The sequence below is a fragment of the Tachysurus fulvidraco genome, chromosome 12, assembly GCF_022655615.1.
Source record: "Tachysurus fulvidraco isolate hzauxx_2018 chromosome 12, HZAU_PFXX_2.0, whole genome shotgun sequence".
Classification (NCBI taxonomy): Eukaryota; Metazoa; Chordata; class Actinopteri; order Siluriformes; family Bagridae; genus Tachysurus; species Tachysurus fulvidraco.
This window is the reverse complement of record NC_062529.1, coordinates 11,762,073-11,785,041: the sequence shown is the minus strand read 5'-3', so window position 1 is coordinate 11,785,041 and position 22,969 is coordinate 11,762,073. Positions and strand designations below refer to the sequence as shown.

Below are 22,969 nucleotides of genomic sequence, written 5' to 3'. Positions count from 1 at the left end.
AATGCACAAATCCAAAGTGTACGTGCAGCTCCATGTAATCTGTATAAACGGAGGTTGTAATCGAGAAAGTACATAACCTTATTTTATCATTAACACAGAAAAAAGTTAGCCTTAGCATGTAGCTACCTACTATCATGTGTGCTGATAATGTATCATATCGCGGTAAAGTAAAAATGTATTAAATATTAGTATACTTATGGTACATTATCAAAGGCGCTAACAGTAGCCCCGCCCACAGCCCCTAACGCAAGTGGTTCTTAAGTCTACACCAGGGGTATTCAATTAAAATTCAAAGAGGTACTAAAATAGTGTACCCTCATGTTAATAAAATCAATAACGCACATACATTTCTATATAATTTATTGTTAAATTTCAAGTGTTTTCAAAGTCTGAACTTGTACAGTATGGCACTTGAATGGAAAACAATCCTGTAGTTGTCTTTACTACATGTCAAGTAACAGACAAGAGACACTGAATTTCTTCTGAATAAAATAAATAAAAAGTGCAAACAGCTTTGAGCAGCCTGAACTTAGGGCCTATATTTCAAGTAATGTAAAACATTCAGAATCTTTTGAATAAAATAAAAATGCTTTTAATCTTTAAGAAAAAAATTAAACAAAAGACTTTTGAGCTGCCCCTTTTTAAACATTAACTAAATTAACAACACAGGAACCTATAGGCAAAAGAACATTTCAAGTCAAATAGAACAGGGCAGAATTGACTGAATAAAAGAAAAGTGCAGAGCTTTGAGCAGCTCCCTTTTTCCTCTCTCCTTTCCACCTCTCCTTACTCTCTTTCCATCTTCTGTTCCTAGTGAGAGAAATGGGCATGTAACTGTCCTGCCAGCAGGTTGAATCTTAATTGTCCTGCCAGTGTAATTAGGTGCATTACTGCCACCTTCTGCTCTGGAGTATGGAACAGAAACAATCTGTTTTTGGCTTGGCTTTTGGATGACGCTCCTGTCGTAATAACTAGATTAACTGCGCATGAACGAAAGATTTATCTTTTTATTGATATCAAAGAGCTTATATAATCTTATAATAGATTATAATAAGGAGATGCTTAATACGATAATATTAGAATTTTAACGGGTTCGGGCAGACCCGTCACTCGTCCGGATCCGGACCACGGTCTGCCATTTGGTGATGCCTGGTGTAGACCAACAACGTTTTAGCGCTTCTCAGTGGCACCCCAGAAACGTTTAATAGGGGTGGCCAGAGGAGGCCACAGCAATTCTTGGGGTGGCACCAAAAAAAAAAATCAGTGTAGTGTGTGTTATACTTGTTTAGTTTTGTTTCTGGTTAATGTAACAATATGACATTAAAGCTGTAGTCCATAACTTTTTTGGTTAAAATTTATCCAAAACCAATTCTTTCTTTCTTTCTTTCTTTCTTTCTTTCTTTCTTTCTTTCTTTCTTTCTTTCTTATGACTATTGTTCTATCTATCCATGTATGACAATTTATTTATTTATTTATGTATTTATTTATTTATTTATTTATTTTTCACTTCATGAACTATTGTGAATTTTCATTATGCATTCAAATTCATACTAGTGTTGGCCACAGGGGTGGCCAGAGTTTTGGGGGCGCCCCTGACACCGGGCAGGGTGTTTGGCATTTGCCAGAGAACACCAAAATTGGCAAATTCGCCACTGGTGCCCTGTGCTCTTCACAGATGAAAGCAGGTTCACATTGAGCACGTGACAGATGTGACAGAGTCTGGAGATGCCGTGGAGAACGTTCTGCTGCCTGCAACATCCTCCAGCATGACTGGTTTGGCAGTGGGTCATTAATGCCACACAGCCCTCCATGTGCTCGCCAGAGGTAGCCTGACTGCCATTAGGTACCGAGATGAGATCCTCAGACCCATTGTGAGACCATATGCTGGTGCGGTTGGCCCTGGGTTCCTCCTAATGCAAGACAATGCTAGACCTCATGTGGCTGGAGTGTGTCAGCAGTTCCTGCAAGATGAAGGCATTGATGCTATGGACTGGCCTGCCTGTTCCCCAGACCTGAATCCAATTGAGCACATCTGGGACATCATGTCTCACTCCATCCACCAACGACACGTTGCACCACAGACTGTCCAGGAGTTGGCGGATGCTTTAGTCCAGGTCTGGGAGGAGAGCCCTCAGGAGACCATCTGCCACCTCATCAGGAGCATGCTCAGGCATTGTAGGGAGATCATACAGGCACGTGGAGGCCACACACACTACTGAGCCACATTTTGACTTGTTTTAAGGACATTACATCAAAATTGGATCAGCTTGTAGTGTGTTTTTCCACTTCAATTTTGAGCATGACTCCAAATCCAGACGTTTTGTAGGTTGATGTAGGATGTGTTGCTTAAGTGTTCCCTTTATTTTTTTTAGCAGTGTATACAGTATATAGATGTATTAACTGAATATGGTGCAGTGATGCATGAGAATATGGACAAGAAAGAGTCCAGAGAGGGTCCAGGCTCTAGGTATTCACCTGTTTGAGGGTCCGGATGGCCTGTGAGAAGCAGCTCCTCCTTTTTTCAGTGAATACGGTTTAATTTAGATGCTGTTAATGACCATTATCTTACTGACTATCCCCTTTTCCAATGCCCATTGATGTGTACTCAAGGACAGTTGTTCTGCATCTCTCCTATTTTACATGATGACTGTTGCCTCCTAAGTATTATAACAAGTCTTTGTACCGGTTGTTCAATAAGAGTGAAGAAATTAGCAAATCACTGGCTATGAAACTACACCATAAAGCTTTAGCTTCTCTCTCCTAGGTTACCCCACAGCTTGTGAGAGATTTATTAAACCATCAACGTTTAGCAAGGCAGCAGGTTGTCTTTTTAGGAAGACAGTGCTGGCAGGCTTTACCCAGGCTATAGACCATTGAGGATTCCACAATGTCACATAGAAATATTTATACACTCTGCCTCTGTTAAGAGCCGACTCAGAACAATAGCAGGGCGCTTGGGAGTTAACAAAACTATATTTTTTAGTCTGACTCCCAGGAGGTAATGACTGCAGGGAGGAAAGAATTGCCACCTCGAGCCACTTGGAGTGACTGGTAATAACTTGCCTTGTTAAACCACTTCTGTGTTCTCAGCTTTACAGTTTGTTGCAGTGTCTGGAAGAACACATCAGCCTGGTGAGGGCAGTGTTGGAGTATAGATTGCGGATAGTCCTATCACAATTATTATATTATCTTAACGCAATTACTTGACCTTAGCATGTTGTTATTATTGTTATTATTATTATTATTATTTGGTCTGATTGCAAATAATTGTGAAGATTTTAATATACTGATGCATTAACCAATCATTTTAATACATGCATAATTATAGTATGCATTCAATAAATACAGCTTTCAATTCCAGTTGTTCAGTTGATTTACAAAAAAATTATTACTTTTTCATAGAACAAGACAAAAAATAAAAAAAATCACGAGTTAGCTAATATAGTAAATCCAGAGCCCATAAAAGTATATTCTATGGTTTATAAAATTGGAAGAGGTGCAACAGAAGTACATGGTGCTTGAGAATGTACATAGCTACTGCTGTTATAAGCCCACCCATCTGCTTAAACATCCTGTTGAAAGTTGAAGAAAAACAATAGGCCAGTGCGTCAGGCTGAGTACCTGTGGAGAGACCTTACCCTGAGAACACACATTACCTGTTACCAAGCATCCCAGAGCACTGAACACACAGCTTCTCTTCTTCATGAGCTTAGTATTCTACACAATCTGAGAGGAAAAAACATCAGACATCTGCTGGTCTATGTGCTTAGACTGAGGAGATTACAGCCCGGCACAACTAATGTAGTGATAGGGAAGACAGAACTAAACTGTTATTGTCCTGATTTTTTATTGATATAAGAATATATAAGAACACAGATGTTATTAAATAAATACAAAAGGGCAGTTTTATCTCAATTTCATTGTCAATCACACTCTAAGGTATTATTTATTCATATATGGAAAACATTACAAACAAAGAGTCATTATTTGAAAGGTCCAGAATACACTAGAAATAATTTTATCTTTCTAAAATAAATTTGAGAGAGAAATTTAATTTCTAAAATATTTGTTGCATCTTGACAACACATCTTTTTAATAATTTCAGATCAACTAACCTACATGAAATGTCAAAGCCAACACCGGTCATTTTTACGGCAGTGTTGGAAATTTTATGGGAATAAATTCAAAGCAACAAAACTCATTTTAAATGAAATTATATATTTTCCCAAAAGGTTTCTATAAAAAATGTCATGAATAATATTTATGACATATTTAAGTGGTCCTAAATTCCCAGACAGATTTAAGATACTGTATTGTAGAGAAGAAAATGGATTTGCCTAATGGATGCATAAATGGATACGAGAAACTCCCAAAGGCTATGATTTAATAACGCATTGCTGGATTTTTTTTTTGCATCAAATGGTGTTTTTATGAAAACTCTTAATAAGCAGGTGAATAGAGTAGACTGGGAAATACAGAACATTAGAATGTTGTCATGTCTTGTTAATCTCGGCGTTATTCTGCTACTACAATAAGTAAATTACAATTGTTTTTTTACAACAGGTTTTACTTAATCTGTGCATTCTAAATTTTAGAAAAAGATGTGTCCAAAATCTTAAATATGTAGTGACTGTTTACTTAATCTACTGCAATCATAAAATATATGCGTATGGCTATGATGAATTTGGAGAAGATTCTTTCTGTCATTGAAATTTGATTCATTGCTTTGATTGCCTTGAATATTTGTTATAAATAAATAAAAATGAAATATCATTAAAATTGAAGTAATGAACTACTTCAATTTATGTTTATGATAGTAATTAAAAAAAAGAAACAGCCTAGGATTAAAAAAATCTCTAGGATTTAAGGATTTCAGACTTCAGTGTTGGGTCAATAAAGTCCCCAGAATCATTTGTTCCTCGGAGGGAAGTCCGTTGAGCCATCTAAAAATTTTTATGCACTTTTATTCTAATTCTTGAGAGGTATTCTTGTGCCCAGTAGTAATCAAGAAAAGAAACACCCCTGACTGCTGCCATAAAGTACTGTACATGGTGCAGAACAATATTTGGAAAGGTGGAAACATGGGCAAAGACAGCCAGGATGCCAGAACATTGCCCAGTGCATCATTGCATCATTCTGCCTCCATGGGTTGCCTGCTTCCAATAGTGCAGCATTGCTCCATCACTTCTTAGATAAGTGATACACACACAGTCGTCCACATAATGTAAAAGAAAGTGTAATTCAGCAGACCAGGCCACCTTCTTCTATAGTTCCATGGTCCAGTTCTGATGCTTACCTTTCTATCATAGCCAGCATTCACATTTTCAGCAGTTTTGTGCTACTGTGGGATCAGAATAGACTTTGGTTTAACAATTGTTCTTCTTTGACCTTCCACAATATTCCCATGTAAAAGTTGCTCATATCTTTTATGCTTGCCCTTTTTTTTTGTTGCCATACAACATCTTTGAGAACTTACTGTTCAGCCGCTGCCTAATATACAGTATATCTGACGGGGATGTGATCTATTCATTTCAGTGGATTAACTTCACAGTTCCAATCCAATACAAACTAAAACAAACTGTTTATAACATTGCTATAACAAAGGAGCAACACCTTAGATAATGTATCTCTTTAATAGCAGTGGCATGGTAGTAATACATTATCAATATCATATATAAATATGTACAATATACATGAAACTGAAAATAACTTTAAAACTCTTGACCCATGATGGTAATAAAAATGAAAACAATTGCGCTAATGTTCATACTCAGCAACACAATGAAATGCTGCCAGATTTATTGCAGTACACTCCTATATTTTTTGATGTGCTAATAAAAACTGAAAAATTAAAGAATTTACACAATACTAATTTGATAAAAGTCTCTTAGTCACTGTTAAGCTGATATTCTCGTTTGCATTAAAAGGCCAAGTAGTATTAGCAGCAGGTGTTTTTTTTTGTTTGTTTGTTTTTTAAAATTTGTTTATTATTACAATTTTTTTTTTTTTTGGTTAAGTCTCATCATGTTGCTGACCTGAACCCATCCTTTTTTGGAACCATTTTAATAGACAAAAATAATCTACTTTTTATTTCCAACTTTAATTTATGTTGATGTACACTCGTCGCTTGTTTTGCAAAATCATACACACTCTTAAATTCATTGACTCGTCCATGAACTGTCACTATTTAAATCATACGTATGCTACAGCAGGTTTGTTTATGTTTGGAAAATGATAACCAGTAGAGACACCAGTAGAGGTCACTACGTCAATGTTATTTCAAAGTCACTTCGAGCTCTAAAGCTGTCCACGTGCACCTATCTCCATGTAGACTTATTCAAGCTCGAGAATTCATTTTGCAAAGTGAATGTTTGTAAGAAAAACTCAGAAACGTAGGACTTGAGCTCTGACAGCTAGAATGCCAAACCAGCAGACAGTCTGCTAATGATACAAACATAGAGGAGTCCTGAGGGACAGGGAGAGAAAACTCTTCACAGGGACTGGTATGTGGTGAGGAGATTCTTAGTCTTTGTCCCAGCTTTCAATTCTTGCATAACTTTTAGTTATTACATTTGTAATTATATTTACTCTGAGAATCCATTAATACAAGAGAAAAGAAGCTTAATGCTTACGTTGATAAAGGACACATCAGAAGGGATGATTGATTGATTGTTTTCTGGCAAAACCATCTGTCTTTAGTTATTACTTTTTTTTCTTTAAAAAAAAAAATCCCAATTTGTACTCATGCCAAAATTCAGCAGAGTATTTAGGCAAAAACAGCCAAACATGATCTCTCTTATGCTTGCAAGCAATAAATAAAATATTTGATGTGTCAGAGATAGTGTGCATAATAATAATAATAATAATAATAATAATAATAATAATAATAATAATAATAATAATAATAATAATAATAATACATTTTTGACATTATATAGCCAGTGTTCTGAGGGCTCATGTTCTAGCTCAGACACTAGGTCTTGGCCCACCACTGTTATGGTCCTCAGGAGAGGTGTGAGATGCATGTCTTGGAGTATCACCTCACAAAAGTCACTTCCTGTAGATAAAATGTCCCCGGTGATCTCCCCATCACTATGACAATGATGCATCTCGGATCTGTTGGTTGAGGTGACGCAGGATGCTGTAAGAGGCTGGCAGTACACTGAAGGGGCAGTACGGGATGGGCAGAGAGCAGGAAGCCACTGCGTTTACCTTCGAGGAGGCTGGCACCTGCGAGACATGATGTTTTTACATTTTAGTATGCAGCTCAGCATCAGGGAACACAACACTCTGAAAAAGCTTTAGATGGATCTGTTTCTAGGAGAAGAACAGATCTGTAAGAAGATAAAATAAAATTGTGTACCTATCGCAGTCTTTTACTCGCTGTTTCTCCTTTCTTTTTCTCCCCCTTCCTCTTGGCTTCCACCTACAATGAACATAAGATCAACTCTAATTTTGAAATAAATCATTAATCATTACTTTATGATAAACTGTTGCTAAGAAAGTTACCTGTCATGTTTTGGTGTGCGCTTTCTTAGTCTGATCATCACACCGCATGGGAACAGAGACACAATGAGTTATTAGTGTAAGGTTTTCAAGTTTATTTCAGTCTTGCTGTACTGTTAAATTAATAACCACATCACTCCTCAGAGCTCTGACTGGATGAACATGGATGAAATGTTTAAAGCAGAAGAAACCAGGGTGAGTTTTGTACTTACCTACATTCACAGCTTTTATGCTCCACAAAAGTCATCTCCACGTACTCCTGTGCCTGCTCTGCTGGCTTCAGCTTTAATAACTGCATACAAACATAACCGTTACTTTCCTTCTTATATTGCAAAACCTTTGACTGGTTAACTACAGAGGAGCTCAAATGTAGTTCACAGTAACACAGTTTTTGTTCACAACAACAACAACAACAACAACAACAACAACAACAACAAAAAGGCAAGAGAAAATACCTCGGATATAGCCTAAGATATCTAGTATCTGGATATAAGATCACAATATACCAAATGCAATACATGATTACTAAATCTAAAACCTCAATGCTCAAGTTTAATGGAGTTGTTCTATTGATATTTTGATCCTATTGACATTTATTTTGCTACTTTAAAACTTTTATTTCTATAAGGAAGTTCCATTATCCTCCCATATATGCTTCAAATGAGTAAAAAAAATAGAAATAGGTTAAATAATCATTTATATTTTGGTTTAATGTAATTTTAATAATAATAAAAAATTGTACTGAAATCATTATCAGCTAAAAGTATGTATCTATTAATAGATATCATGTGGTGATAACGCTTAAATGCTGGCTAAGTTTTGCATTAGATTAAGAAGATCCAATCCATTGACAACTGTAATACGGTGAATAGGTAGAATATGGATTGATGACTGTCACCATCACAAATGTCATATCTTGTATAGCAGATGCCCACAGAGAGTCACATGGTTACTCATAGGCTGTCAGGACAGGCTGCTAGACTGTTATCTGATTTAAGAATAATGCAGAAATCCACTGAGAAACATATATGTGTTGTTGTTGTCGTCATCGTCCTTTAGCTTCTCAATGTTTGCTACATCAGATCATCCGATCTGCATACAGTATTTTGACTTGGCACAGGTCTTACAGCAGATTCCCTTCCTGACACAACCCTCCCATTTTATCCTGCAATAAGAGTTAAACCCATGGTGGTTGGCTTGGTTTCCTGGGAATTGAACCCAGGCTGCAGTGATGAGAGCTGAGAAATATATATGTGTATTTTATTTAATATACAAAATATGGAACCAGGACATGAGTTAAACCAATGAGATCAACTAAGTGTGTTAGAACAGGTTTTTAAAAATAAAATCCAGCACACTGCTTCTCAAGAATATGTAGTTGCTGACTAAGACACAGCATCTGTACTCTGAATGTTTCTAAGTAACTTCACATCAATGTCTGTGACTACACATAAAAAACTGCTAATTACTAGTAACGCTACTATTTTGAACAAAGTAAAACTTGTCATGTGCAGCTGTCCAGACCGTGATATACTTTCATCTGCACTGTGTGTTTTAAAATGCAGACATGGCAGACGTCTGCCTGCAATTACTGCACAATCAGCACAGCTTTTTATTTCATAGACATTGTTTCCTAAGAATGCTTTTATTCATCTGTTTAGGACTAGTTAGGATTATTTTCTACTAGCTGGGGCACCTGAACCGAAATGTTAGGTGGATACACTGGATGGTGTTAAATCATTTTTTTTACTCCAAGAGCTTTACATGCAGAAGTAAATGTGCTGAATAAAAGAGTCGCTCTGTTGCTGTATTTACTCAGTTGTTGTCACTGTTAGTGAAGACTGGCAGAGATAGTGCACTTCACTGTTCTTGCTCTAGTACATACTTGTATAGTGACGTTAGAAGTTAACGTGGGGTGGCACTCAAGGTTTTCGTCTCCGCAGCAACCAGCACAACGGACCAATGGCACACAGGAAGGGCTGTATATGTGCTCCACCTCCCCGGGATACTCCTGCACTACATCCACCAGTGTCTCGATGGTGCGGCAGAAGCTCCGTCCCCACACCTCCTGAAACAGGATTACTGCACCCAGGGCAAACAAAAAGGGGAAAAGACAGGCATTATAGGCCAAAGTCTTACACAGATTTGCTTTCCCTTCTATTAAAACACAATCATATACAATAATACTATGAACTCCATGGTATGTAGCCAGTGAGTTAAATAAGCTGTGTGTTATCCCTTTAACCTATCATCTTATTATTGAAGTATTATTCCATATGGATATTGAATTGCTCAGTGAAGCTGATTACATGAGTGAGGGATTTAATTGTAAGGATATGAGCAATGCTTTTGACACTATTCTCCTCTCTAACACAGGTGCTTGTGGAGTTTCTTAAACCTGCAGGTAGCCAGTGGCACATGACAGGATTAACAGATCATTGTAAGCTCTAGTCACAACCTATCATTGTCAAGAAAGATGTTTTACATTTATTGTAAATACTGGGTCACAAATTACTACACATCAATTGATAGATCTTGACAAATATATATATAAGCGCATAGGGAGTTATTCCAAATAGTTCACTTAAAGTCCAATAATTCCTTTAAATCTGTGCATCCAAAATGTACAGATACTATTAAGGAATAATTTTGTGAGGATGATTACAAGTTGGTATTTCTAGGTCCGAATGTAGAGATATCTCACTGCTCCCACAACCATACTTAATTTCTGCATCGGCATCTGCTCTTCATTATCATAAGAGTAACAGGAGAGGACGAGTGGGAGAGATTTAAGATGAAATTTCAAAGGTGCTAATCGATCTGCCACTCCCTACGCAGTCTATCCAGTAATGAAAACAGACAGCACGGGGGGGCTTCGGTAGCTTTAGGTTGTCTAGCAGCCCGTTAAGAAAGAAAACATTGTGTATGGAGGAACTTCAGGGGTTAAAGTGTGTGAATCAATCATTCAATAAAAAACATCAACCATCACGAGATAACGAGAAGCAAAATAAATGAGCTAATAAAAAATAGTCGAGAGATTTCCACGGTTTACTATGAGAAGGACAAACACACATGCATTCAAATTAATGCCTTTGGGTCAAAGATTTTCTGTAAAAACTAAATCCAGCCAACAGTTGCTTCAGTTCCTGACCAGAACATTTTATTTCTTGCCTGAAAAACTTAAGCAATGATTTTCAACACACAAATGTCAAATTTTTAAAAACATTTTTAACACTTTAAACAAATTATTCTGTAAAGAATGATTTATTGGTAGATTACTAACATAGTAGTAATGTAGATTAGTTCAGTCTATTTTGATGTTCAAAAATGAAAGAGTGGTATTTGTTTTACTGTTTTTCAGACCTTTTAATGAACACTCAATGACCAAACAGTATATTCCTGACTTCAAGCTATGCCTTTAAAGTTCTCCCACAATTCATACCACCCAGGTTTATGTATAGGCACAATTCATTTCACCCCACAGGAACTACAAAACAACAGTAATGTCTAATAATGACTTTATAATGACTCAAAGGTTATAATAAAAAAAAAGAAAAAGCTGAAAACAAAAACCCTTTGTTTACATCGGTGTGTCTGTCATAAATAAAGAGTACCAAGTTAAAGTCACTGATTTTACACATCACCATAGTAGCATTTCTAATACTGATATCTAAGCTAGCCCACAAACTCTGGCTAGCTACCTCATATACAACATAGAGAATGAAACTATATTATATGGCCAAAAGTATGTGGACACCTAACCATCACACTCATACGTAGTTCTTCCCCAAAATTTTGCCACAATATCTGCACCACATATTTATCTAAAATGTACATTAAAAAATTTTAATGTTTTAATATGTGAATTCCGTTCAATGGAACTAAGAGGCACAAACTTGTTCCAACATGACAATGCCCCTGTGCACAACGTGAGGTCCATAAAGACATGGTGTGTAAAGTTTGGGGTGAATGAATTCAAGTGTTCTTCAGAGAGCCCTAACCTCAACCCCAGTGTACAAATCTCAACAGCCACATTGCAAATTTTAGTGGAAGGCCTTCCCAGAAGAGTGGAGGATTTTATACCCCAATAAATCTGCCATGAGATGTTCTGAAAGAAACATTTTTTTGGTTATGGTCAGAAACTTTATATTGTGTATTGCTTCTGGTCACATCCAGCGCATGCATTTTGATTACCTCTGTGTTTGTGCTCTAAATATTTTGTTATCATATTTGTGTTTTTTATTCCCCAATCTGTCAAACATGTCAGGAGCAAGCCAGATAGTGTTAGCACACAATCTAAACAGCCATGATCCATGAGTCACTAGCTTGCTATTATGACTTATTTTTTAGCGAAACAGTCACAAAACTACGTAAGTAACAATGCATATTCCACTATAAGTATATATTACATCTCATTCATTATATTCTCCCCATATTAGGTAATAAATAATACCATAAATATTCAGCAAGTTGGAAAATAGTTTTTTCTCTTATAGTATTATCCTGACTCTCACTTTGACTGCCGTTTGTTTACTCTTTCAAGCTTTTACCATTTCTCTCCCCTGTCAGTCAGTCAGCTCTTGTTTGTCAGTATGTGGCTGTGTAATGACATTTGGTGTTGTATGTGTATTTCTCATCAATTCTAATTTGACATCCCTGACACCTCACTGGCTGTGAATTAATATGACTCTCAGCAGCTTAATTTAAGCACAAATCAAAGAAAAGCGGTTCCATATTTAGCAATCAAGCTCTGTACGTTTGAGTGTATTGACCTGATGTATGTATCTTTGAATCCTTTCCAGTTTTATGCACAATTGTGTAGTTTTTTTTAAATAATTATGCTCACACTTGTATTCTTGTTTTCATATTTCCATTAACATATCAACATAAAGTCTTTGAGCGAATCTACAAGTTATACCAATGTTCTTTTCAAAATATTAACAAGAATTCTGTCCCACTCTAACCAGCTTACACCAGTGTTCATGTAAATATCATTATAACCACACAATTCTGTGCTTTTCCAGTATCAGGAACATCAAACCTCTCTCTCACTATATATGTACTATATGCTTTGTACAGCAGAGTACTGTAGGAATTTTATACTGCCTAATTGACATAGATAAGAGGTTGGTTATGTTGATGTTCTTACCTTTAGAGGTACTGTTTGTAGTGCCTGAGTGTGAACACTGCAAAAGATAAAAGAAAGTACCAGATGAGATAATCAGATTAAAGACATTTATCATAGATTCAATATGATTATATGTCTTACCACTGATACAATGATTTAGGTCAATATGTGAAATGGCACAGTCTCTAATTATATACTTATGTGTACAGTATGTAGACATGAGGGTTATATAGTGATAAAATGAATAAATAATCCCTTCAGAGATCAATCACAAATAAAGCTAGTCAGATAAATGGATAAATCATTTGATAGAATTTTAAATGTAACATTAGCATAAATGATAAAACCTCTTAGCACACACTGGTGGTAAAAGACAGATCTTGGTTCCCATTTCTATCCAAAATCACCACAATGTAGCCAGATTAATCTATTTATTTTCTTGTTTGCCTATCTTCATTTTGTGGATGCTCCACATCAAGCCTTGGTTAAACATGACATTTTCTGTGGGACATAAGAACTCCATGACCACATTAGCTCTTTAGAAGCTCCAAAAATCCTTCTACGTGAAAAATGCTCATTATCATTAACATCCTGCCTTATTGTGTCCTTAAAAAACATAACACCATAAAGAATATGTACCTCAGTTTAAAGGGAATAAAAACAAACACTATGTTAAATTGTGTTTTTTCTGGATTGAGATCCTGAGCAGCACTTTGGTTAACTAGAGAAGCAAATCTGCAAGCTTATGTTATATCATGATTCATTGGTCTGTGAAATTCCTCTGCTGTGGGTCAGGATAAGGAGGCTCAGTGCTCAACAAATTAGCAGGTCAGTGACCTACATTGCCAACCTCCACCTTACACCAGTGTGTTTAGTTAAAAAAATGTCAGACATGAAGCAAACTTGTGAAGAAAGAGAAATTACACTACAGCACTGGCTAAGGGTTGGGGCACGTTTAAAAATATAAATAAATAAATAAATAAATAAATAAATAAATAAATAGCCAACACAATCACATTGTCTCTATGATCATACAAAAGGCTGTTTTGTAAACATGCAAGTGCGAAACGGATCATGATCCAAACCAACCTAAAAAAAAGGGCGGGGGGGATGACAAGGGGGTTAGTAGTATTTCAGGCAGACTATGTGTTAAGACTTCACCTCACCACAATGGTTCTCTTTGGCAGCGGTCTTGGATGCCTTTCATGGAAAGAATGCTTGAGGTAGCTATGGTGGGGGAGGACTGGCTTAAGGGAAACCTGGCATAATGCACATCAGCCAAAATGAGGCACACACTCAACATCCTCATGTTCCTGGTGCCAGAGAGTGAGTTGCCTCTATAAAATTTTGCAGATTGCTGTGGATATGTGGAAGACTGCACGTATCAACTGCCTGTCTGTGTTCATTTGAACAGTTCAGAAAAGCTGTATCATGATCAATTGGCCTGGATTTGGCCAATGTCCAGCTTTTGCCCATCAGTAATAATTACAAAGACAAGCTCTGCAAAAATCCTAATACAAACCACTAAAGCACTTCTGTAAAAATTCTTCTGTCTCTTGTATCATGTCAGTGGTATTTCAATGAAACTGACATACAATTGCAAGCATCAGTGTGACACCCTAAATTTCAGTGAGATTTAAGTTCCACCAGGCTTGACATTTATGTAATTCTCTTTCAGATGTTTCACAAGTTAAGACAGCAGATATAAATGAGAGAGGTCTAAAGTCATGAGGCAGCTGAGGGACATGTTTTCTAATCACATAGTCTGTGGGATCCTGGGCAGGAAGCTTTGAGAGAAAAAAAAATAAAACAAACACAACGATAACTAAATATTTCTGCAGACTTCTGGCTCCTTCTAAAATGTTTATTGTGACAACAATTGGAGATTTTACAATTTTGAAATGGGAAAGTAATACAGATAATAGGTAGTACTACAGATGGAAAAATACAACAGAATAAATGCAGTACAAGTTGCTGATAATGCACATTTTCCAGAGAAACAGGGGAAATATAATATCCACAATTGATATATAATAGAACATTGCTTTAAGTTACTCTCAAAATGGACCAGAAGTACAACATTACTTCTGAGACACATCCTCTGAGAGATTTCGGGCCCTGACAGGTAGAAGATGTTCAGTAAATCTATTAATCCTTTAAAATGATATTTCTTCATATGCACACATTATCGCCATTTTGCAATAGAACTTCAGGGTCTTGTCGGTCTTCATTGAACCACTCCCATAAGTGTTCCTCAAACACCCTTTAAAAGCACTCAACTGTCGAATTTGATCTGTCAAATTAAAGTCTGCTGAAGGAGTGAAATGAACGTCTGTATTTCGAGTAAATGTGATAAGTACTACAGTGCCTTCTGTCTTAAAGCTGATGCTTTCCAGCTGCTCAACATGTTTAAATTAAAGAAAAGGTGATCCAGATTTAGGCGAAACAAGGCTGCTTTTTACTGATTGATGAGTGTGCTGTCGTGTACTCGATCCTTTTCTCTGTATCACTCACACTCAATTTGATCATTGTACAAACCAGCATAAGGAAATTCACCAGTGTTAAATGACACAGTGTTTGACTCTCCAGATGTTAATTCAAGAGCAGTAATCAGGCAAGGCATCATACAACAACATATGTAAAGACAACTCATTGGCCCTACATATATGGGCCAGTCCAGAGTAATTGTGCTCCCTATTACAGTAAATGCTGCCGTGGGTGTGTAAAAGGGAATAAATTGCCTCCAGATGAGAGATTAAAGGCCAATGAGCAGATGACAGTCCCTTGAGTGCCACCAAAGGAAGGAGAGGTCTATGTTTCCCGATTGTGATTGCACTTTGTCCCCTGGGACAGGAGAAGGCCTGCACAGGAAGAAGCAGATCTCCTGTCACCACTACAACTGTATTTACATGTGTCTAGTCCAATTGCGTGTGAACAAGACTGTGGAGCTGGATTCTGCAGCATTGAAAGGCTGAAAAGGGTCAAAACCACATATTTTCAGGAAAAGTGCTAGAGAATTGCTTATAGTGTTTATTGACAAGAGTTATGAAACACAACCTTGCCCAAGGGAGATACCTCTGTTTTCAACATGCATTTATGTGTATTATGTGTATTATGTTTGATTGTGCCAAGAAAAAAATCCATTGGCAGTGCATTTAAACTGAAGTGGTCATATATAGATAATATCAATAGCAAAACAGATGATGCTTACAGTTCAGGTCCCAAATGTTAACCTCAAAACCACGGTAATACAATACATGGTGTTAAACAGTATGACAGTAACAGTACTGCTATGTGTATGTATATGCAGGATTAGCTTTCAGTATTATTACCTGAAAACACAGGTGTTTACATTACCAGCTGCTTTATCAGTGGTTCTTACATAAATAGCACCTTCATGGCAGAACTGAAGCGGAGGAAGCTGTTACACACAGCAACAGCTGGCCAGACTCAAGTATTAAGTGCTGATAGGGAGGAAACACCTGTAGCGAATCCCATCTTCAAATTGCATGCTGAAGCACAGAAGCTACCGCAGACCCCGCTCTCTGTCCAGCTCCTATAACCTTTAATAACACTGTGCTTTTACAAGTATACTGCATACTCTTCCTCACTGCTGAGAGGATAGAGAGCTGAAAACACCAACATGGGTCAATGTCATCATCGCTCCAGCTGTTTAAATGAGACAGAAGGAGATGACCTGGACAGGAAACCGACATTAAAAGGGGCAACGGTTCAATACACCCTCCCTCTCAGCATTCTGCCCCCCCATCCTGCACAGGAAAGGTGAAAGATAAGAATACATATAACGGAAAGCAGGGGGGAAACAGAGATGAACTGTATAGGACACAACAGAGGGTGCAAACAAGGAAGGAACAGAGGAATAGCACATCATATGACAATTAAGAGAAAATATGTGGCATCTGGGGCATAGAGTCCAGGCAGAAAATAGCACAAAGGAAAGTACATAAATACCTTATGAAAGGATGTAAACCTGCATGCTAGAACAATCACATAGTCAGGTGATTGTGGTATTTCATGACAGTTTCCTGACAGGTGCCTCCTTTTAGAACAAAACCATGCACTCGTGAGCAGAAACTAACGTGCATGAGAAGCCTGTGTCAGAAAAATTCCAACACAAATTTCTTTAATCCATATGAATGACAAATAGTTGGAATACAAAGCCATGAATCATGCAATAAAACAAATTGCCAGAATAAACATCATGAACAAAAACAAAATAGACTTTTCTATTCAGTTTTTAATAGCCATTTCCATAATACCTCTAAACATAATTCTATAAATTAAGTTTAATAAATGTAATTTATTCACTTTAATGGCACAATGTTTAGGAAGATAAAGATCTCCATTTGTGTAGGATCAAACAAGTCCAAAAACAATGAAGGTACAGGCTCGCTGTAGAAATGCAATGGATATACAGGTGGGTCTACTAAAGGTAACAAAAAGAAACCAAGATAAATCGTGTGAGTGATACAGCAGCCGAATTCAAGTAAAAAAGAAAGAAAGAAATGTTTTAGGGGAAAAATAAACAAGACTGTTCAAGTGGGTGCAGCCTTTTTTTAAATTAACCAATCAAATTCAAACTTATATTTAAAAGTAATTATCATATACCTCGATCACTGAGGTGATTGTGATTAACCCCTGGTTAACATAATCTTGGTTTCATCCAACTGCTGTAGCAAAGAGTTAACAACGCATGCATGGGATCTCATTGTTAAAAGGTACTGATTAAGAAAAGTATACAAAAGAATTTTCAAAATATTAAATGTAACACCATTTATGGAACACCATAAAGGCTATCAATGAGTTAGATTTAGTTTTACTTGGTGTTACCTAGAACACAACATCCATTCAAAATAGGTAAAAGGACAAGAACAAACCTCCCATGGAGGCAGCAAGACCCCTAGAGCAACACAGGAGATGCTGGAATATCTAGCAAGTACTGTATTAGCCACTCATTGTATGTAACAACAATATTCTGTTCTTCACATATAGTATCTAGTCTATGGGGTAGGATGCCTAGACTGAAACCTTTTCTCATGAAAAAATACCCAGCTGTTTAAATAATTCCAAGGCATACGGAAAATGTGTTATGTGCTGGTGTCATTATAGGCAAAGTTTTACCCCAAAAACATTGTAGCATGGTGGTGGCAGCATATTGGTTCAAATGTAAGACAGCTGACGATGAAGAAAAAAAATTCACCTCTCAGCATGATAACGACCCAAAGCACAAAATCAACAAAGGAATGACTTGAGAAGAAGATCAGTGATGTGGAATGATAATGTCAAGTCTTGGAAGGAAAGTGGAACAAAACTGGCAAAACAGCATGTACTAAGCTGGTGGATTCTTACCGCAAAAGAGTGCAAATTAAAGCAAAACGTACTTTAACAGTGTTACTTTAAGGGTGTGCTCACTGTAACCACTTTTCCTTCTCCAAGCCCTGTTCTTAAAAAAGTTTATATCTGTTTTTCATTTGAATTTTGTTTCTTACTATATTACATTTAATGTGGACAAATATCTGACATACTGTATGATTTGATTTAACAGTGATGTGTAGACTTTTTCTATCCTCTGTAACTCTTTATGCTGGGTCAGAATTAGTTAAGTGATATACAGGATACAGTATAGTGAGCATGAAGTGTAGTATTAGATGCTTGTCTCCATACATTTTTTCTGGATTTATATTATACACATCATTAGGGAAATTAAGGATACAATCGCTCACATTCATTCTATTTTTAATATATCACCAATAGCAGAGCTTTTAGTATTTTTTAGTATTAAATAAAACCTGAACACTGTTTCAGTAGTAGAACTGCTATAGTGATGGCAGCATGCTTTAACACATTGTTCAAGTGCATAATGTGTGTTGTTTCAATAATTAATTATCAAATATGTTAACATCAATTGGTCACATCTGAGCCAATATCAACCAGTAGACTTTCATGACAGTATCAGCCCTGATACCAATATTTCCCATTTTATAATACATTGTAATAAGCTTTTTAATATTTAATATGTCCTGACACAGCAAGATAAGTGACTCTAAATTTCTCATAGATATAAATGAGTGTGTGGAGCTCTAATGGACTTATGCCCTATCTGCAGCTCATTTCTGCAAAATGGCCAGGATTCTGGGTCTGGCTCTGAATCCACTGCAAGGCTGAACAAAATATGCAACACACCGCTGAAATATATACAAATGAATTTAAACTACTGCAAAGCTTACCATAAAACAGTTATTAAGGATGAATGAATAAACAAGGTAAACATGTCAGACAGCACTGTGAAAGTACTCAGCAAGCTCCCAAGTGAATAAACGTGGACTTTCTTTGGCCCTTAATCTTTATGTATCAAGCTGGCATTATGGGAACATTTGTAGATGTGAGCAAAGCATCATGGTCAGATGCAGCAGCTTAATTTTTAAGGTTTATGTTATTCTGTGGTGGAGAAAGACTGAGGAACCTGCTCACAGGCAAATCTAAAATCAGAGTCCTCCATTTAAAGGAGGAGTGCAGGACAAGACATCTATTATTGGTTTTCCCAACTGCATGGCCAATATTTACTTTCCATTCTGTTGAGTTTTTTCTGTTGGAGTGGCCAAGAAGTAAAGACAGACAGTGAAGTAGAGGGAGTTAGTGAGGAACAGAATTCTCAGGATAAACTGAATGAGAAGGAATATGACTACGTTTATATTTACATCATTTGGTAGACGCCCTTATCCAGAGCGACTTACATTAACTCATTATTTTAGACAGCTGAGCAATTGAGGGTTAAGGGCCTTGCTCAGGGGCCAACACCTTAACCACTAGGCTACTACATGCCCCAAAAGATTAAATTCTAAACAATTCCAAGCTTTGGTCTGTTGAGCTCAAAAGCATTAAAGGTGACCACATTAAATTTCAAGACAAGGAGATAAGGCTCTATAAGTGTGCTGCTTTTGCTGAGATAAACAAAACCCTACAACACAGGGCTTCCCTTTCAGAAAATGTTTCAAGAATATTCCATCTACTGTAGAGAATGTTATAAGAATGTGTCATATTGGGTCTCCACCAACAGGTCTATGGCTTGAAAGTTGTTGCCCATTTGTTTTATTTGGTGTAATGTTTATTAATTTTGTGCATAAGACTATATGAAAAAAAAAACAGATAGCAAAGTAAATAAAACAACTTACTATATTGAACTATTTTGCTAAAACATTTCGCTTACCAGGCATATAAGAAAGATGAAAGATCTCTGAAAGCTGGCTGGTTGATGCGTGACAGGTACAGCTACTCTGTTAAGTATGAGTGACTGCTGTTCTGAAACCTCAGACAAGGATTTTACTCATATTTTCACTGAGCTTTCGTGAGCTGATTATCAAGTTCCATAAACGTAATAGTGAGTCCTTACTTACTCAAGTGATATCAGTCATTACCGGCCTGCATCATACAAATCCCTTTGAATTACAGAAAACTGGAGTTTTGCCACATCTCAGTGACAGAGGAGGGTAGTGTGAGAGCAGAGAAAATGGAACAAATGAAAGGGCTGTAAGCGAGACGTGAAGCATGTCGAGGGAGATGAAGCAAAAGAAAGAAAAGAATAGCTAAGAGTTTGAGAGGGAAGGGGGAAGGGAGAGAGCAAGCAAGTGAGACAGAGAGGAGAGAGAGGAGAGAGAGCGAGAGAGAGAGAGGGTGCTTGGGTAGGTTCCAGTCTTTTGTGTGAACTCTTCAGTTAAGGCATTCAGGGAAGGATTTGTTAATGAGCAGCAATGAATGAACTTGAAAAACTTCTGCCATGTGTTAAATGTTCACTCCCACTACAAGAGTGCTTGACTCAAAAGTCTGTTCAAGGTCAGAAACAACCGATCTTTGGAAACATCTTAGATCTCAAAATCACAAAGGACAGTAAAAGTGTTGGCACGAGCACTAAACACACACGCACACACTTTGAAAGATAAAAGGAACTCGGCTGTATTTTGGGGGGATGTCTGAGATGTGCTGGTGAAAATTTATTAACTGTTAATACTGAGCGAAGGAACACGCAGCTTGTTCTGTCCTACTAGATGTCTGACAGATGAGACGTGCATGATGTCCTTTCAAACACAGTGACCTTAATCCGTACAGGTCCAGCTTGTTTTCTAAATCAGCTTGAAGCATCAACATGTTGATTAACAAAAGTGACACTAAATGAAGTAGGGACACGTGACAACATTTTGATATCTTCTTAAGTTTTTTAACTTCTGCTGTAAAAAGCTGTTAGGCTGTTATTAGATCCAGTTTTTTTTTTCCTGAAATTAATGTGTACCTTGTCTGAGCTGATGGACCTGCATGTGGAGAGAGAGTTTCATGCCCAAGTTCAGCTTAGGAGGTTCATAGAGTATGAACTTTATTTGGACAAAACATTTCTATTTTTCCTACAATTAAACTAACGTGGCATAGTTATATAAAAAGGTTGAAGAGTTGCACTTCACTTAATTAAGTGAACGTCATTGTGAAGCTCCAGGATGACGCAATCACCGCGCGCACGCTTTGGGAGGCTCGTTGGACACAAAGTCTGATGGACACAAACACACGCGGGTCAAACTGGGTGATGCAGTTGGTCACGTTTCACTACATGACTCGACACTTTCGATGTGGAACCAATTCAAAAAGAGATCAGGTTATAATCTACAGAGACAATGAAACACCCAACAGACCACGCCGGCTTTGCTGAGTGGGATGTTTTACTTCTGCGCTTAGGCAGATTAATAAAAGGTTACTAAAGACTGTTTGGAAAGCTGCACTGACGCGTTTCTGGATATTTGCCTTTACCACCATAGTGCGCACTTTACCGGCGAACCATTTAGTCGCACATAAGAAGTCTGAAAAAATGTGCCGGAAATGGACGTAAACTTGCACTTGCAGCGAACCAGTGTGTGTGTGTGTGTGTGTGTGTGTGTGTGTGTGTGTGTGTGTGTGTGTGTGTGTGTGTTACCTGCGCAGGGGGCAGCGTTAGGAGCGCAGCCGCTACGACCTGCACCAGCGACGCCAAGACGCTCATGTTGGGATATTTCAGTGCCAAAGACCTGAGTCCACTCACTTCAGTGACAGAAATCCACTTCCGACAAAACTACACAAAAGTTCAAAAAAGTCAGAAATATAATCCCACGAAAAGAAGACAAAACAACTTGAGGGTTTCGTTATCAGCCGCTGAGTAAAGATGCGCGCAACCGTCCCTTCCTGAGGGATCAGATAAACATCTAAAGCGCCAAACAAACGTTTCTCAGCACAGCCGTATCAGATCTTTGAATGGCTCCTAAACGGAAACATCTCAGAGACACTGCAGACACGATGAAAACTAGGTACTACGTTTGTGACTTTCTGTCAGCGTGTAGGTGCTTTTAATTCGTGCGCTTTTTAAAGCGTCCTTGTGCTGATCACCCTGCGCGTTTCCTCTACATGCGCACACATTCGGGCTACTAATTGGCCCTCAGCACATTTCAACAAGTTGCTTGTTTAAATCTCCTCCTCCAGCGCCTTTCACACTCGCCCCATCCCCACCCTCTTTCTCCTTCTCCACGTCTCCCTCCCTTTTTCTCTACCTTGCTCTCTTATACCGTTTACCGTTATAAGTTAAACTCACCATGTGCTGCTATGTACACAATAAAGTAGAAAAAGCACCAAATCCATTGTATGAAAAAAAGTTTTCTTCATACACAAGACTCTCAAAGGAGTAATTTGCATTCTCATGAAGATTTTTTTAATGCAAACTTTAATGGACCTCTCTCCTTTCAATATCTATACAATTTCTATTCAGTCTATTCACTCATTCATTACCTTTCATCCCATTTCACTTTTATTGGTGTTGTTAATATATACTACTAAAAAAAAAAAAAAAAAGTCATGTTAATATTTGTCCATTCACTGCTGACGTATGTGGTCAAAAGCCCCGGAATTCATTTTTTATTTTGAGTAAAACAGCAGGGGTGGACAGCAAGACCAGAATAAGCACAGTCTCAGAATAGGCATCCTGAGAAACAAACCACACAACTCTCTGGGTAAATTGGATTATGACATTTCAGCAATAAAGGCATTACTGCATTTAAATTATAGTTAGACACCAAAGAGGTAAATTAACTAATTCATGAAGATGTTTAATGCTGTGTCTTTTGGGGAAGATTCCTCCTCCTTCCTGTAGCTTTCATTCTTCCAATTCCTCACACAACATTTGTCCTCTATATAGTGGTGTGGTGTTTGCAGTAACATAGGAATGCACAAGTTAGAGATCCTTGAGCAGTTTCACTGCATTCTTCGCCTTGTGTTGAATGACAGGGTTGCAGTGAGCTATTGTAGAGA

At 37.5% G+C, this 22,969-nt stretch overlaps 1 protein-coding gene across 2 annotated transcripts; it reads right to left on the bottom strand.

Moving 5' to 3' along the window:
- Window positions 1-5,762: 5,762 nt before the first annotated feature.
- pgfb (placental growth factor b) lies at window positions 5,763-22,262 on the bottom strand. Of its 2 annotated transcripts, none has more exons than XM_027171971.2 (7): window positions 21,609-22,262; window positions 12,656-12,692; window positions 9,392-9,588; window positions 7,719-7,798; window positions 7,510-7,539; window positions 7,364-7,449; window positions 5,763-7,230 (listed from the first exon to the last, which is right to left on the bottom strand). In XM_027171971.2, exons 1-6 carry the CDS (start codon window positions 21,672-21,674, stop codon window positions 7,377-7,379), a joined length of 483 nt encoding a protein of 160 aa, XP_027027772.1. In that variant the 5' UTR covers window positions 21,675-22,262; the 3' UTR covers window positions 5,763-7,230; window positions 7,364-7,376. The 2 variants fall into 2 exon arrangements, with proteins under 2 accessions (XP_027027772.1, XP_027027771.1); XM_027171970.2 differs by having other exon boundaries at window positions 7,364-7,426; window positions 21,609-22,239.
- Window positions 22,263-22,969: the final 707 nt, after the last annotated feature.